Source organism: Engystomops pustulosus, chromosome 9 (genome assembly GCF_040894005.1).
Source record: "Engystomops pustulosus chromosome 9, aEngPut4.maternal, whole genome shotgun sequence".
Lineage (NCBI taxonomy): Eukaryota > Metazoa > Chordata > Amphibia > Anura > Leptodactylidae > Engystomops > Engystomops pustulosus.
Window position 1 is genome coordinate 10,418,472 of NC_092419.1, and position 14,135 is coordinate 10,432,606.

At 40.9% G+C, this 14,135-nt stretch overlaps 1 protein-coding gene across 1 annotated transcript; it reads left to right on the forward strand.

Moving 5' to 3' along the window:
- The first annotated feature begins 9,107 nt into the window (after nt 1-9,107).
- Nucleotides 9,108-12,479, forward strand: LOC140076675 (homeobox protein Nkx-2.4-like). The gene is made up of 2 exons (XM_072123319.1): nt 9,108-9,526; nt 11,576-12,479. The coding sequence occupies exons 1-2, from the start codon at nt 9,271-9,273 to the stop codon at nt 12,106-12,108; spliced, it is 789 nt and encodes a 262-aa protein (XP_071979420.1). The 5' UTR covers nt 9,108-9,270; the 3' UTR covers nt 12,109-12,479.
- The last annotated feature ends 1,656 nt before the right edge of the window (nt 12,480-14,135 follow it).

The window sequence follows — 14,135 nt, forward strand, 5'->3', positions numbered from 1 at the left end:
TATAGTATATAATAAAATATTTTTGAGACTGTAAGGCGCACTCGAGTAAAAGGCGCACCATCAATAAATGCCTGCTAAAATGTCTAGGTTCATATATAAGGCGCACCGGATTATAAGGCGCACCAGATTCTAAGGATGAATGACCAGCAGGTGGCAGACTTGTGCACAGTACAAGGCAGCATTTATCTGTAATTACGGTTCATATATAAGGCGCACCGGATTATAAGGCGCACCTTTGATTTCTGAGAATATCAAAGAATATTTTGTGCGCCTCATAGTCCAAAAAATACGGTAGTTCCGTGTAGGGGACGGAGAGGAGCTCGTTTTCATGTCTGATAACTTGTCAATGGGAGACATGTTTGATTTTCATGAAGATATAATTAGATATTACTTGTTTCTGTAGTGAGATCAGATTAAGCAGCTTCCACCGATTATCCCTGTGTATGACCGGATTAAGATGCTGTTCCCATCTTTATGGATTTATGGCATATGCCGAGGATAAATCCCTCCCCTAAAGTGTGTAATAATATACTGTATAATTATATAGTAACCCCAGACATCCAGGGATAATAGATACTCACTAACAAACCCTAGGCCACCAGGACATTCATTTCACCCGTGACCACCAGAGTCACTGTGTTTTAAAGGGGATGTCTAATACTAACATCTAGTCCCTATCCTTAGGATACATAATTGACTGAATATCAGGTTGAGGTTGAGGGGGACACAAGAGCTTACAGTCTATGAGGATGAGGGGGTGACACAAGAGCTTACAGTCTATGAGGATGAAGGGGTGACACAAGAGCTTACAGTCTATGAGGATGAGGGGGTGACACAAGAGCTTACAGTCTATGAGGATGAGGGGGTGACACATGAGCTTACAGTCTATGAGGATGAGGGGGTGACACAAGAGCTTACAGTCTATGAGGATGAGGGGGTGACACAAGAGCTTACAGTCTATGAGGATGAGGGGGTGACACATGAGCTTACAGTCTATGAGGATGAGGAGGTGACACAGGAGCTTACAGTCTATGAGGATGAGGGGTGACACAAGAGCTTACAGTCTATGAGGATGAGGGGGTGACACAAGAGCTTACAGTCTTTGAGGATTAGGGGTGGACACAGGAGCTTACAGTCTATGAGGATGAGGGGGTGACACAAGAGCTTACAGTCTATGAGGATGAGGGGGTGACACAAGAGCTTACAGTCTATGAGGATGAGGGGGGGGACACAAGAGCTAACAGTCTATGAGGATGAGGAGGTGACACAAGAGCTTACAGTCTATGAGGATGAGGGGGGGGAAACAAGAGCTTACAGTCTATGAGGATGATGGTGTGACACAAGAGCTTACAGTCTATGAGGATGATGGTGTGACACAAGAGCTTACAGTCTATGAGGATGAGGGTGTGACACAAGAGCTTACAGTCTATGAGGATAAGGGGGTGACACAAGAGCTTACAGTCTATGAGGATGAGGGGGTGACACAAGAGCTTACAGTCTATGAGGATGAGGGGGTGACACAAGAGCTTACAGTCTATGAGGATGAGGGGTGACACAAGAGCTTACAGTCTATGAGGATGAGGGGGTGACACATGAGCTTACAGTCTATGAGGATGAGGGGGTGACACAAGAGCTTACAGTCTATGAGGATGAGGGGGTGACACAAGAGCTTACAGTCTATGAGGATGAGGGGGTGACACATGAGCTTACAGTCTATGAGGATGAGGAGGTGACACAGGAGCTTACAGTCTATGAGGATGAGGGGGGACACAAGAGCTTACAGTCTATGAGGATGAGGGGGTGACACAAGAGCTTACAGTCTATGAGGATTAGGGGTGGACACAGGAGCTTACAGTCTATGAGGATGAGGGGGTGACACAAGAGCTTACAGTCTATGAGGATGAGGGGGTGACACAAGAGCTTACAGTCTATGAGGATGAGGGGGTGACACAAGAGCTTACAGTCTATGAGGATTAGGGGTGGACACAGGAGCTTACAGTCTATGAGGATGAGGGGGTGACACAAGAGCTTACAGTCTATGAGGATGAGGGGGTGACACAAGAGCTTACAGTCTATGAGGATTAGGGGTGGACACAGGAGCTTACAGTCTATGAGGATGAGGGGGTGACACAAGAGCTTACAGTCTATGAGGATGAGGGGGTGACACAAGAGTTTACAGTCTATGAGGATGAGGGGGGGGGGGACACAAGAGCTAACAGTCTATGAGGATGAGGAGGTGACACAAGAGCTTACAGTCTATGAGGATGAGGGGGGGGGGGGAAACAAGAGCTTACAGTCTATGAGGATGATGGTGTGACACAAGAGCTTACAGTCTATGAGGATGATGGTGTGACACAAGAGCTTACAGTCTATGAGGATGAGGGTGTGACACAAGAGCTTACAGTCTATGAGGATAAGGGGGTGACACAAGAGCTTACAGTCTATGAGGATGAGGGGGTGACACAAGAGCTTACAGTCTATGAGGATGAGGGGGTGACACAAGAGCTTACAGTCTATGAGGATGAGGGGTGACACAAGAGCTTACAGTCTATGAGGATGAGGGGGTGACACAAGAGCTTACAGTCTATGAGGATGAGGGGGTGACACAAGAGCTTACAGTCTATGAGGATGAGGGGGTGACACAAGAGCTTACAGTCTGTGAGGATGAGGAGTCACACAAGAGCTTACAGTCTATGAGGATGAGCAGGACACAAGAGCTTACAGTCTATGAGGATGAGGGGTGACACAAGAGCTTACAGTCTATGAGGATGAGGGGGTGATTAAAGAGGTATAAGAGCTTGTATAATGGTCCAGCCATTTTTATAAGGGGATGGAATAAAAATAATTTAATAAATAAAAAATGCTGCTGCTTACTCCAGCCATCAGCCGCCATCTTATATACAAAGTTAGTGGGACTGCAGAGAAGCATTTTCCGGATAACAGACACGGGGAGTACCCAGAATTGGTTAATAAAGAGTCGAAGTTGCATGCAGTTAGCGAGTGTGATAGGTCTGCCTAAATAAATGAGTCTTAAGAGAAGTTTGAAGAATTGGGGTTGGGTATTAGTCTGATAGACCGAGGGTAGGGCATTCCAGAGAATTGGTGCAGCTCTGGAGAAGTCCAGGAAATGTGAGTGATTTGAATTAAGAAAGAGAATAATCTAAGATCACTGGCAGATCAAAGAGGACGGGTTGGACGATAGACTGAGATGAGAGAGGAGATGAGCGAATTTCTCTAAAATTGATTTAGTACAAAACAGGAGGAGCCATTGATCTCATGGAGCCCTGGGCTGACTCTTTGTACTGGTTGTGGCAAATTGAAAAGTAGCCGCCCTAAAGGAGCTCTGACTCAGAATGGGGGGAGTGGGTCCTCCTGATGCTGATCCAGAGCTGCAGTTCCCAAGGAGCATCAAGGAATAGTCATCCTTCCCGGTAGTCTGAGAATGGGAGCTCAAGGTCCCCCCAGGCCAAGTCAGGGCTCCTGGAGGGAAGCTATTTTTTAAAAGACATGGGGCAGATTTACTTACCCGGTCCATTCGCGATCCAGCGGCGCGTTCTCTGTGGTGGATTCGGGTCCGGCTGGGATTCACTAAGGTAGTTCCTCTGCCGTCCACCAGGTGGCGCTGCTGCGCTGAAGTTCCCCGAGGCCCGCCGGAATGCACTGAAGTTCACCGGCCTATTCCTGGTGAAGGTAAGCGCAAGTCCTGCGGCACTTTTTTTTTTTTCGAATCCGTCGGGTTTTCGTTCAGCCACGCCCCCCCCATTTCCGTCGTGTGCATGCCAGCGCCGATGCGCCACAATCCGTTCGCGTGCGCCAAAATCCTGGGGCAATACAGGGAAAATCGGTGCAAATCGGAAATATTCGGGTAACACGTCGTGAAAACGCAAATCGCCCCCATCCAGTCTACCTTGACTAGGATCTGATGTCAGGCCAAATCAAAAAGGAATTCAGGAGGTCGGATAAGGCGTCCATGACCCCCCCCCCCACCCTTTCTTAGCACAGAGTCCCAAACTTATCCGATTTCTCATGCCAGGTCCATGCTCAGGAAAGGGAAATTGAGCTGTACCTGGATCCCTTACTGGGCCCAGGGGGAGCAGGAGGACCTAGACTTCCAAGTAGCAGCACTGTCTGGTGGATGGTCCCTGCAGCTCTGGTTCACCACTTTGTGGATCTCAGTTACGGGTCCAAGAGGGCGGCTACTTTTTGAGAGAAAATCTGTTTCAACCAGTGTGAGACCAGTGCATTCTGAGAAGAGCTACAATATCCCGGCACAAGTTCCACAACCTCCCGGTACCATAAATCGCCAAGAAATTCAGATTCACGTGGGATGAAAATTTTTATAAAATTAAGATTGAATTCCACTTTGTCTGACTCGATTCCCTATTCTTCAATTTTGTAAACCTAAAAAACGCCCTTTACACCCAAACCCTTGTCTAAAAGTTTGTTTTTTCGGCAACGACTCACAACATGATGGTAACAGCTCAGAGCTAAGTTGACCTAAATTCTTGTTGCTAAAAATTCCTTAAATCGCTGGGTCATGTCACATCATGGGGCTGGTGGAAGTCGTTGCGATGGTTTCCCATTGCGTGCATTACTGATCTCTATTACCATGGCTGTTCCGCACATAAGGAGGTGAATGGTCACAAGTCCGGGGGACGTGGTCTGTCATATTGGTTAGTTATGGATTTTTTTGCTAGTGATGACATATTCTCGCCTTTGTTGAATTGGTCAACACTAAAGAATGGAGTAAAAATCCATAGAAACTCTAAGAATATCAGTTCAACTAAATGGGACAAAGTCAGGAATGATAGGTAGTGATAGGTAGTGATAGGTAATGATAGGTAGTGATAGGTAGTGATAGGTAGTGATAGGTAGTGATAGGTAATGATAGGTAGTGATAGGTAGTGATAGGTAGTGATAGGTAGTTTATGATGTAAATGTATACAATGGGGTACATTTACTAAGGGTCCTGCGGCCGCGATTCCGTCGGGTTTTCCCGAATATTTCCAATTTCCGCCGTTTTGCATCGAGTTGCCCCGGGATTTTGGCACACGTGATCGGATTGTGCCGCATCGGCACCGGCTTTCACACGACAGAAATCGGGGCCGTGGGCATCGGACAACCCGACGGATTCGGAAAAACTGTGGAATTTAAAAAACGATTTGCAAGATCAGCACTTACATGCACCAGGAAGAAGAAAGTGATCTGTGGCAGACCTCGGCGCAGCAGCGACACCTGCAGGAACTCGGACGCACGACGTTAGTGAATCGCTGGAAGACCCGAATCCTCGTCAGACAACGCACCGTGGGATCGCGAATGGACCGGGTTAGTAAATGTGCCCCAATGTCTTCAGTATCATGGTTGTAGATATTCAAAAACGTGTTTTAAACTTGGGGAGACATTCTTGGGGGACCCTTACCGTATGGGAGGAGCATTATCCTTGGAGAGGACACATGTGGACACAGATGAAATATTAGTGTCCCTAGTATCACCTCTAAGGCTACATTCACATTAATGTGTGCCCATCGTACCGTAGCACGGCGGGCACACGTCGGCACCGGGGGGTGGAGGAGGGGATGAGTGCCGCTCATCGCCGTCCCTCTCCATTGTAATATATGGCACATAGCACCGTATTCCGGTGTAAGATAGGACATATCCAATCTTTCGCCCGGCTATGGAACAGGGAAGTGCGTGTGCTGCAACCTACCGCTCTCGTAGGGCGCACCCACGCCATAAATCCCTCAGCCGTATATAGGTCCCTGCATACGTTCGTGTGAATGTAGCCTAAGGGTGACCAACTGTTAACTGGAAAAGGTCCCCAAAGGCAGAATGGAAGTGTTCACCACCCGGCCCCCCATACTAACACCCGAGCATCATCAGATCCCAAACAGAACCATCACTATGGGAAATACGGTCCCAGTCTCTAGCGGTCTCAGTGGTGTGGCCCCAAACCCCCCTCTTATTCCCGCTGTGTGCTGCAACTTCCGGTGTGTCAATGAGATTACATCAGACAGTGTAACAGCCTGTGAATCTGCAGCGTGGAGGGTCTACTGGGTCTGCCCCTTACAGACTCATTAGCACAATTTTAAAAATTGATTTTTGAAGGAAGGAGATCATGGATAACAAGTACAGATGGGGGGGGGGTCCACACATTTTATCCAGCTTAGGACCCCCGGCTTATGTCTCAGAACAACTTACAAGTGTCATGTGTGCAAATATCAGCAACGATAATGTAAGCAGGGCCTCAGATCTTTGTGACCCCTCACTAGGCACGTGGCAATCGTCACTGCTGGATGGAAATTGCGGACGCTCCCGTGGCGTTGGAAGGAGACGTTTCCTAGTCCTTTCATAGAGGCCGATAACAAAAAATCATCCGCTACAAATTCATGAAACTCGGTCACTTTTAGCGCAGGACCGAAAATTCTCTTCTGTCTTATCGCCGCACCGGGGACACTACTTTCCCCCTGATCTCTCATCACTTTCTCTTATAGTATTTGGCAGTGCGGTTCCTGCAATGTTTTGTATTGTTTTATGTTGTGTATTATGTGTGTTCTCTGACCCCTATAATGTAAGAGGTCTGTATGATGTCTGTATGATGTCTGTATGATGTCTGTATTATGTCTGTATGATGTCTGTATGATTTCTGTATGATGTCTGTATGATGTCTGTATTATGTCTGTATGATGTCTGTATGATGTCTGTATGATGTCTGTATGATGTCTGTATGATGTCTGTATGATGTCTGTATTATGTCTGTATTATGTCTGTATGATGTCTGTATGATGTCTGTATGATGTCTGTATTATGTCTGTATGATGTCTGTATGATTTCTGTATGATGTCTGTATGATTTCTGTATTATGTCTGTATGATGTCTGTATGATGTCTGTATGATGTCTGTATTATGTCTGTATTATGTCTGTATTATGTCTGTATGATGTCTGTATGATTTCTGTATTATGTCTGTATTATGTCTGTATTATGTCTGTATGATGTCTGTATGATGTCTGTATGATGTCTGTATTATGTCTGTATTATGTCTGTATTATGTCTGTATGATGTCTGTATGATTTCTGTATTATGTCTGTATGATGTCTGTATTATGTCTGTATTATGTCTGTATGATGTCTGTATGATGTCTGTATGATGTCTGTATTATGTCTGTATGATGTCTGTATGATGTCTGTATGATGTCTGTATGATGTCTGTATTATGTCTGTATTATGTCTGTATTATGTCTGTATGATGTCTGTATGATGTCTGTATGATGTCTGTATGATGTCTGTATTATGTCTGTATTATGTCTGTATTATGTCTGTATGATGTCTGTATGATGTCTGTATGATGTCTGTATGATGTCTGTATGATGTCTGTATGATGTCTGTATGATGTCTGTATGATGTCTGTATGATTTCTGTATTATGTCTGTATGATGTCTGTATTATGTCTGTATTATGTCTGTATGATGTCTGTATGATGTCTGTATGATGTCTGTATTATGTCTGTATGATGTCTGTATGATGTCTGTATGATGTCTGTATGATGTCTGTATTATGTCTGTATTATGTCTGTATGATGTCTGTATTATGTCTGTATGATGTCTGTATTATGTCTGTATGATGTCTGTATGATGTCTGTATGATGTCTGTATGATGTCTGTATGATGTATGTATGCTGTCTGTATGATGTCTGTATGATGTCTGTATGCTGTCTGTATGATGTCTGTATGCTGTCTGTATGATGTCTGTACGATGTCTGTACGATGTCTGTACGATGTCTGTATTATGTCTGTATGATGTCTGTATTATGTCTGTATTATGTCTGTATGATGTCTGTATTATGTCTGTATTATGTCTGTATTATGTCTGTATGATGTCTGTATGATGTCTGTATTATGTCTGTATGATGTCTGTATTATGTCTGTATGATGTCTGTATGATGTCTGTATGATGTCTGTATTATGTCTGTATGATGTCTGTATTATGTCTGTATGATGTCTGTATGATGTCTGTATAATGTCTGTATTATGTCTGTATGATGTCTGTATGATGTCTGTATTATGTCTGTATGATGTCTGTATTATGTCTGTATGATGTCTGTATGATGTCTGTACTATGTCTGTACGATGTCTGTATTATGTCTGTATGATGTCTGTATTATGTCTGTATGATGTCTGTATGATGTCTGTATGATGTCTGTATGATGTCTGTATGCTGTCTGTATGATGTCTGTACGATGTCTGTACGATGTCTGTACGATGTCTGTATTATGTCTGTGTGTAGATTGTGAGCGGTGTCGCCATTAGATGGTAGCAATGAGCTTAAGAAACTCAGGAAGACTCACAGAAACAAAGAAATACTGAACACTTATAGAAGGCTCCTACATCTCATTTATAATGCCGAGTGTATATATCTATGTATGTATGTACAGTATGTATGCATGTGCTTAGTGCAGGGGTCCCCAAACTTTTTACATAGGGGGCCGTTCACTGTTCCTCTCAGACCTTTGGAGGGCCGGACTTAAGTCCCGCCCCGTAAAACCTCGCCCTACTTTGGGGCTGAATTTGTATAAACATCTTCTCCGGATGGAAACATTTTGAATAGTTAAGGAATGTTTAGGACAATCCTTGCAAACATGGAAATATTGCCGATTGGAAATAGAAGAAAAGAGAGACAGGTAGAACACTAGTGACTTGCGACTTCCGATGTCCCATCCTATGGTCATAGCATAGTGGTCATACCACACCCATCTCCAATGGTCCACGGATCCATATAGGTAATGTATGTGACTGTTACATAGGTGTCTTCACTCAAGCTTTCACTAGGACTCAAAGTCTAGTTGCCAGTCCCTCAAGATAGGTTTCTTGACCTCCCGTTGGTATATTGTAGCTCTTATGTCAATGCTATGTTCGGGTTGATCTCTACGGACAAAGGCAGAGACAGAAAACATGACTAAGAGACCTCTCTTATCTCTCGTTCACCCTTACTAGAGCACTAAGACCCCTTATAACCCAGCCAGGTGATTAGACGGCACACAACATCCTATTAGCATTGTTCTGCAGTCAGCTCCTCCCCTTCTTCCACTTGTTCCTCTTCTCTTTGGTGCTCTCTGGGCCACAAAGTCTTGATAAGACTTGAGCACAGGAGCAGAGCAGGTAGATTGGTTATTACGTTCAACCCTAGACATTGATCTCATAAGCGCTCCACAGCTGGGGACTCAAGGTGTCCTTCTGTCACTTGGATTGTGGGGCAGTGTCCAACCAACGGTTGACATGGAGGATCTTAAAGCTTTCTCGTTAGACTCATGCCTAGAAGGATATGCTCCTCTGGTCCAGGTGTCACACCAACCTTGCCTACAACCACCTATGGGTTCACCTGGATTTTCTATGACCCACTGCCTTCCACAGAACTCAATCAGAACTTGTTGTCCTGGAAGCTACCCAAATTCCGGAGAGTTACCCTCCTACCAGGACAATCTCCGGGGTACCGACTGGTATGGAACTAGTCAAGAAATGCATTATCCATCTTGTAAGTATCTAAGTAATTTACAGCTAGAGAAACTTGTATTCAGAGACACTTAAACATGGAGTCGTCCATAGCTCCATCGTAACTAGAATTTTTTATTTCGGTCAATTACATATTGAGCATTTTGATATCTTTTTGTGAATTTTTTGTAATGTTTGCATTATTATCATGCAAGTTCTCAATGATGATTGGGGTTTCTATAGAAGCTTAACAAAATGAAAAAAAAAAAAAGTTAAAACTTCTTTAAAATATTTTGACTACAAGTCTCGTAAATGTGAAAGTCTTGTCCTTCTTTGACAATGTTCAAGTGATATACGTCCCATCGTTCTTCTAATCTATATTAATAGGGTTAAATCACTATTTGTATGTAGAGGTCTGCGGCTTCGTGTTGATCCCACTCTTTGTGTTCCCTTTCGCTTAAGATTTCTAAGAATAATCTTTGGATAACCTGACAAGTGCTATATATTGTGCTCATACCTGTCCGCTTATCACCGGCCTGGCCCCTACTACCATTGTGATCTATAACAAGGGACTTAGTAATGATAACACCTTGTCTGATGTCCTTGGGGAGTCCTAAATACAATACAGAAGGCGAGATACGGTCTTAAAACTTTTTGGATTCAAAAAAGTTCATAAATATATTTGCCATTTTTTTATCTCTTCGGACACACGTTTTTTTTGTTTTATCAACAACCTACAAGAGCCCAAAACATTTTCGGAGCAATTATTCCCTTATCTGTGTGTATTTTCACTTGTTTTTCTAAAATCTATTGTGGTAGACAGACAGTTATTTACCCATAGAATAAGCTTATTGTAGACGCTATCTTATCTCTATCCCTACCTCAATATTTGGAATAAGATATCGTGAGCCCATCAGACAGAAAACTCTTGTGTGTTTAGATCGTAGTCTTAAAAAAAAAAAAACTCAACTTGGATGCAACTCTTTTTTAAAATTATAATCGGATATTTATATGTAATTATCATTTATATGTAAGTATCATGATCAATTATGGATTATGGAGGAGGCAAATCTAAAAATAAAGTAAAATTGGAATTATAAATTTAAATTATAATTAGGAATTAGAAATATATTTTTAACATTATTTGCTCAGTTAAAAAAGAAAATTAAAATAAAATCTTAAATCTAATATATTTTTAACATTATTTGCTTAGTTGAAAAAAAAATTTTTAAAATCTTAAGGCTAATTTTATTTTTTAACCGTATTTGCTCGGTTAAAAAATAAATTTAAAATAAAATCTTAAGTCTAATTTTATTATGTTATAGTTTTATTATTAAATCATATTACTCATATTATTATTGTTTTTTTTTTTTTTTAATCTATGACTAATTTCAAAAGATAAAAAAATTTCCAAACTATGTAAATTCACCACATAGGCACACTCATAGCACTTAAGGAACTTAATCCAATCAGTCGCTCCTTTAAGATTGTTTATTTTCGGATTACAAACAGTACAAAGAATTCTAAGTGGAGCTTTAAGGGGACTTTCACTGTACAGAGTTCAATGACTTTTTTTTTTCTTCTATAAATTGATTTTGTTTTCGCCACACAACGTAATTTTTTGTACTTTTTTATATTTAATTAAAAAAATCTGGTTTAGTTCTTAACATTCTGCTTCGAATAAAGACCTTAAACCGGTTATTGAATTTAGAATGTTTAGAATGTAAGAATTAGTTGATTAATTTCTGCTATATTTAGATCAATTTAGACCAGAAATGGATCAAATCTGCCAAGATGGAAACCACTGGTATAGATGGACTCTTATAAAGATAGAGATCCCATCTTTGATGTCCATATGTCATAATAACGCATTCCTTCCCAATATAACCCTTTTTAATAAACACTTTCTAAAAATGTATTATTTATATGTTTCATTATTACATTATTATTAATCAACTATATATAATATTTATTATTATTATCATTATTATTTATATTTATTTAAATATTTATTATTATTATTAATTATTATTATATATTTATTTAAATATTTAATTATTTTTATGATTTATTATTATTATTTTTTTATTAGTTCCGAGAATAATTACTCCGGGATTTAATGTTCCTGCTTCCGGCTGCCTGGGATATATTGGAGACGGAGTAAAACCTCTATATCTTCAACACACTTCTAAGAGAAAAAGAAGGGTCCTCTTCTCCCAGGCCCAAGTGTATGAGCTCGAGAAAAGGTTCGAGCAACAGAAATATCTTACTGCACCCGAGAGAGAGCAACTGGCCAAACACATCCACCTTACCCCCAATCAGGTCAAGATCTGGTTCCAGAATCACCGCTACAAAATGAAGAGACAAGCCAAGAACCGGGAGCATCTAGGGGAGGAGGAAGCCAAGCCCTTCAGCGTAGAGTCTGAGGATGCCAAGGTGGTATGTAGTAGCCCGTGTACCTCAATAGAAGAATACGGAGACATGAAGATAGACTATAAGTGCTCAATACAAGACCAACATCTCAACGGCCAAGGACTGTTCTTGGGACAGGACTTCCTCACCTCCGCTTCAGACCTTCATGAGTTTGATAAATCGTCTCGAAATATGGTCTTCAAACCTTGGTGACTGAGCAAATATTATCATCGAAACCAGACTAGCCGCTTATCTGCCCTCTATTCATTAACTTAAAAATATAGTGATATTATAGTGGATATTTGTACACATAGAAGCTACTGGGCCTTACATATATCTCAGTATACATGGAACTGACTGGCACTCATCTCATTTATGATAAAGAAGGGAGAAGAAAAGTCATTTTTATGTACAGTTGGTCCCCTACATAAGAACATCCGACTTACAGACGACCCCTAGTTACAAACAGACCTCTGGATGTTGGTGATTTACTGTACTTTAGCCTTAGGCTACAATAATCAGCTGTAACAGGTATCACAGGCGTCTGTAATGAAGCTTTATTGTTAATTCTGGTTCTTATGACAATCCAACATTTTTAAAATCCAATTGTCACAGAGGCCAAAAAATTTTGTCTGGATCTACAATTATAAAATATACAGTTCCGACTTACATACAAATTCAACTTACGAACAAACCTACAGAACCTATCTTGTACGTAACCCCGGGACTGCCTGTATTACCGGTACCAAGTATTCAACATTTCCTTATGTTATAATACAAAAAATATCCAGTGGCTCTTAGAATTGACAAATATCATTGTTCTGCTTTTGTAAAATATTTTCACGATAAGTAACTGCCATTTTATCAAACAAAGACTAAATGTAAAAAAAAACGCGGAAATCGGTTCACAAAAAGATCAACTTTATTTTATTCTAAAACTAATAATAAACATAAGTCATCAACTCGGAAGCCAATACGATACGTTGTTCTAAATTATTCTGAAACTATTATTTTCTCTTAATAACTTTACTTTCTTCGATAAAATTTTTACATTTTGTGTAACTAAAAACTTTATTCATAAAATTAACCTTGTACACTAGCACTTCAGATCAAGAGACTGGAAAATAACTTGTAAGCTAAAATCCACTTATAGAAATGTAGAACCTTCCATTCTATGGAAATTTCTCCTTCGCTTCTATCGTGTTGATTAAATCAATTTTCCAAAAATTTGGATTTTCAAACTCATTGCGGCTACAGTTATGGCAACTTTCTGCTCAAATTGAATTGAATTCATATGTATATATATATATACAAAATTAATCTAAATATTAGAATGAAAGAATATATAATATTGAGGTCTAAAATAGGTGAAGAATTTAATTTTACAACTTTTTGGGGGATTTATTACAAGATGTCCGTAGACTAAATGCTGATTCAATTTTTTTTTTCTTCAAAATTTGGTTGCCAATATCATGTTTGTTGTTTAAAACTTCACCATTTTGTGTTTTTTTTTTTTTGTTTTTTTTTTGGTTTATGATTTTAAAAGGCGGAGCCTGTGGAGAGTTAATGACTATTTATTGGAAAGTTGCATTTGTATATTTTGCTGCATTGAAAAAAAAATACAAGCATTTAATAAATTAAGTTTTTTTCACACAATTTTTCTTGTTAATATGTTATTTCTGAAAATGTTCATTTCTATCTATTTACTACTTATCCATCGTATCTCGCATCTATCTCTCTTTTTAATATATCAATTCATCCATCTCATATCTATGTAATAGGAATTTATCAGTGGTGGGTATACCAATGGGGGGCTTTTGCACCAGTTTTCTGCCTTACGGCCGGGAATCACGTCTATTTCCCCTGTTATGCTATGTTCACGCACACAAGTGGGGCCGGTGTGGGCCGGCATGGGGCGTTCCTTCTCTAAGTTTGCTCACTACCTATAGCCTAAGGCCGGACCTTGCATAGAACCGCCCAGTGCCTGAGCCAGACCTGAGCCTCCTCGAACTGGTGGCATTCTCTTCACCTGCCAGCGTTGATAAATCCCCCCCCCCCCCCCTCCATATATACAACTTGTCCAGTTGCAACTTGTCTAGCTATTGGGGGATATTTATCAGGGCCTCTGTGCCACGTCTGTGGTGTAGAAGCCCTGAAATAATCGCGAATGCTTGCTTATTGATAGCACTTGAGATTATTTACCCCAATCTGCCACCTTCACGTCAATGGGCGTGAACTGT

Coding starts and splice junctions, on each gene's coding strand:
- LOC140076675 (XM_072123319.1), top strand. CDS start 9,271: ATGGAGGATCTTAAAGCTTTCTCGTTAGACTCATGCCTAGAAGGATAT. Junction 9,527..11,575: donor AGAAATGCATTATCCATCTT/GTAAGTATCTAA, acceptor TTTTTTTATTAG/TTCCGAGAATAATTACTCCG.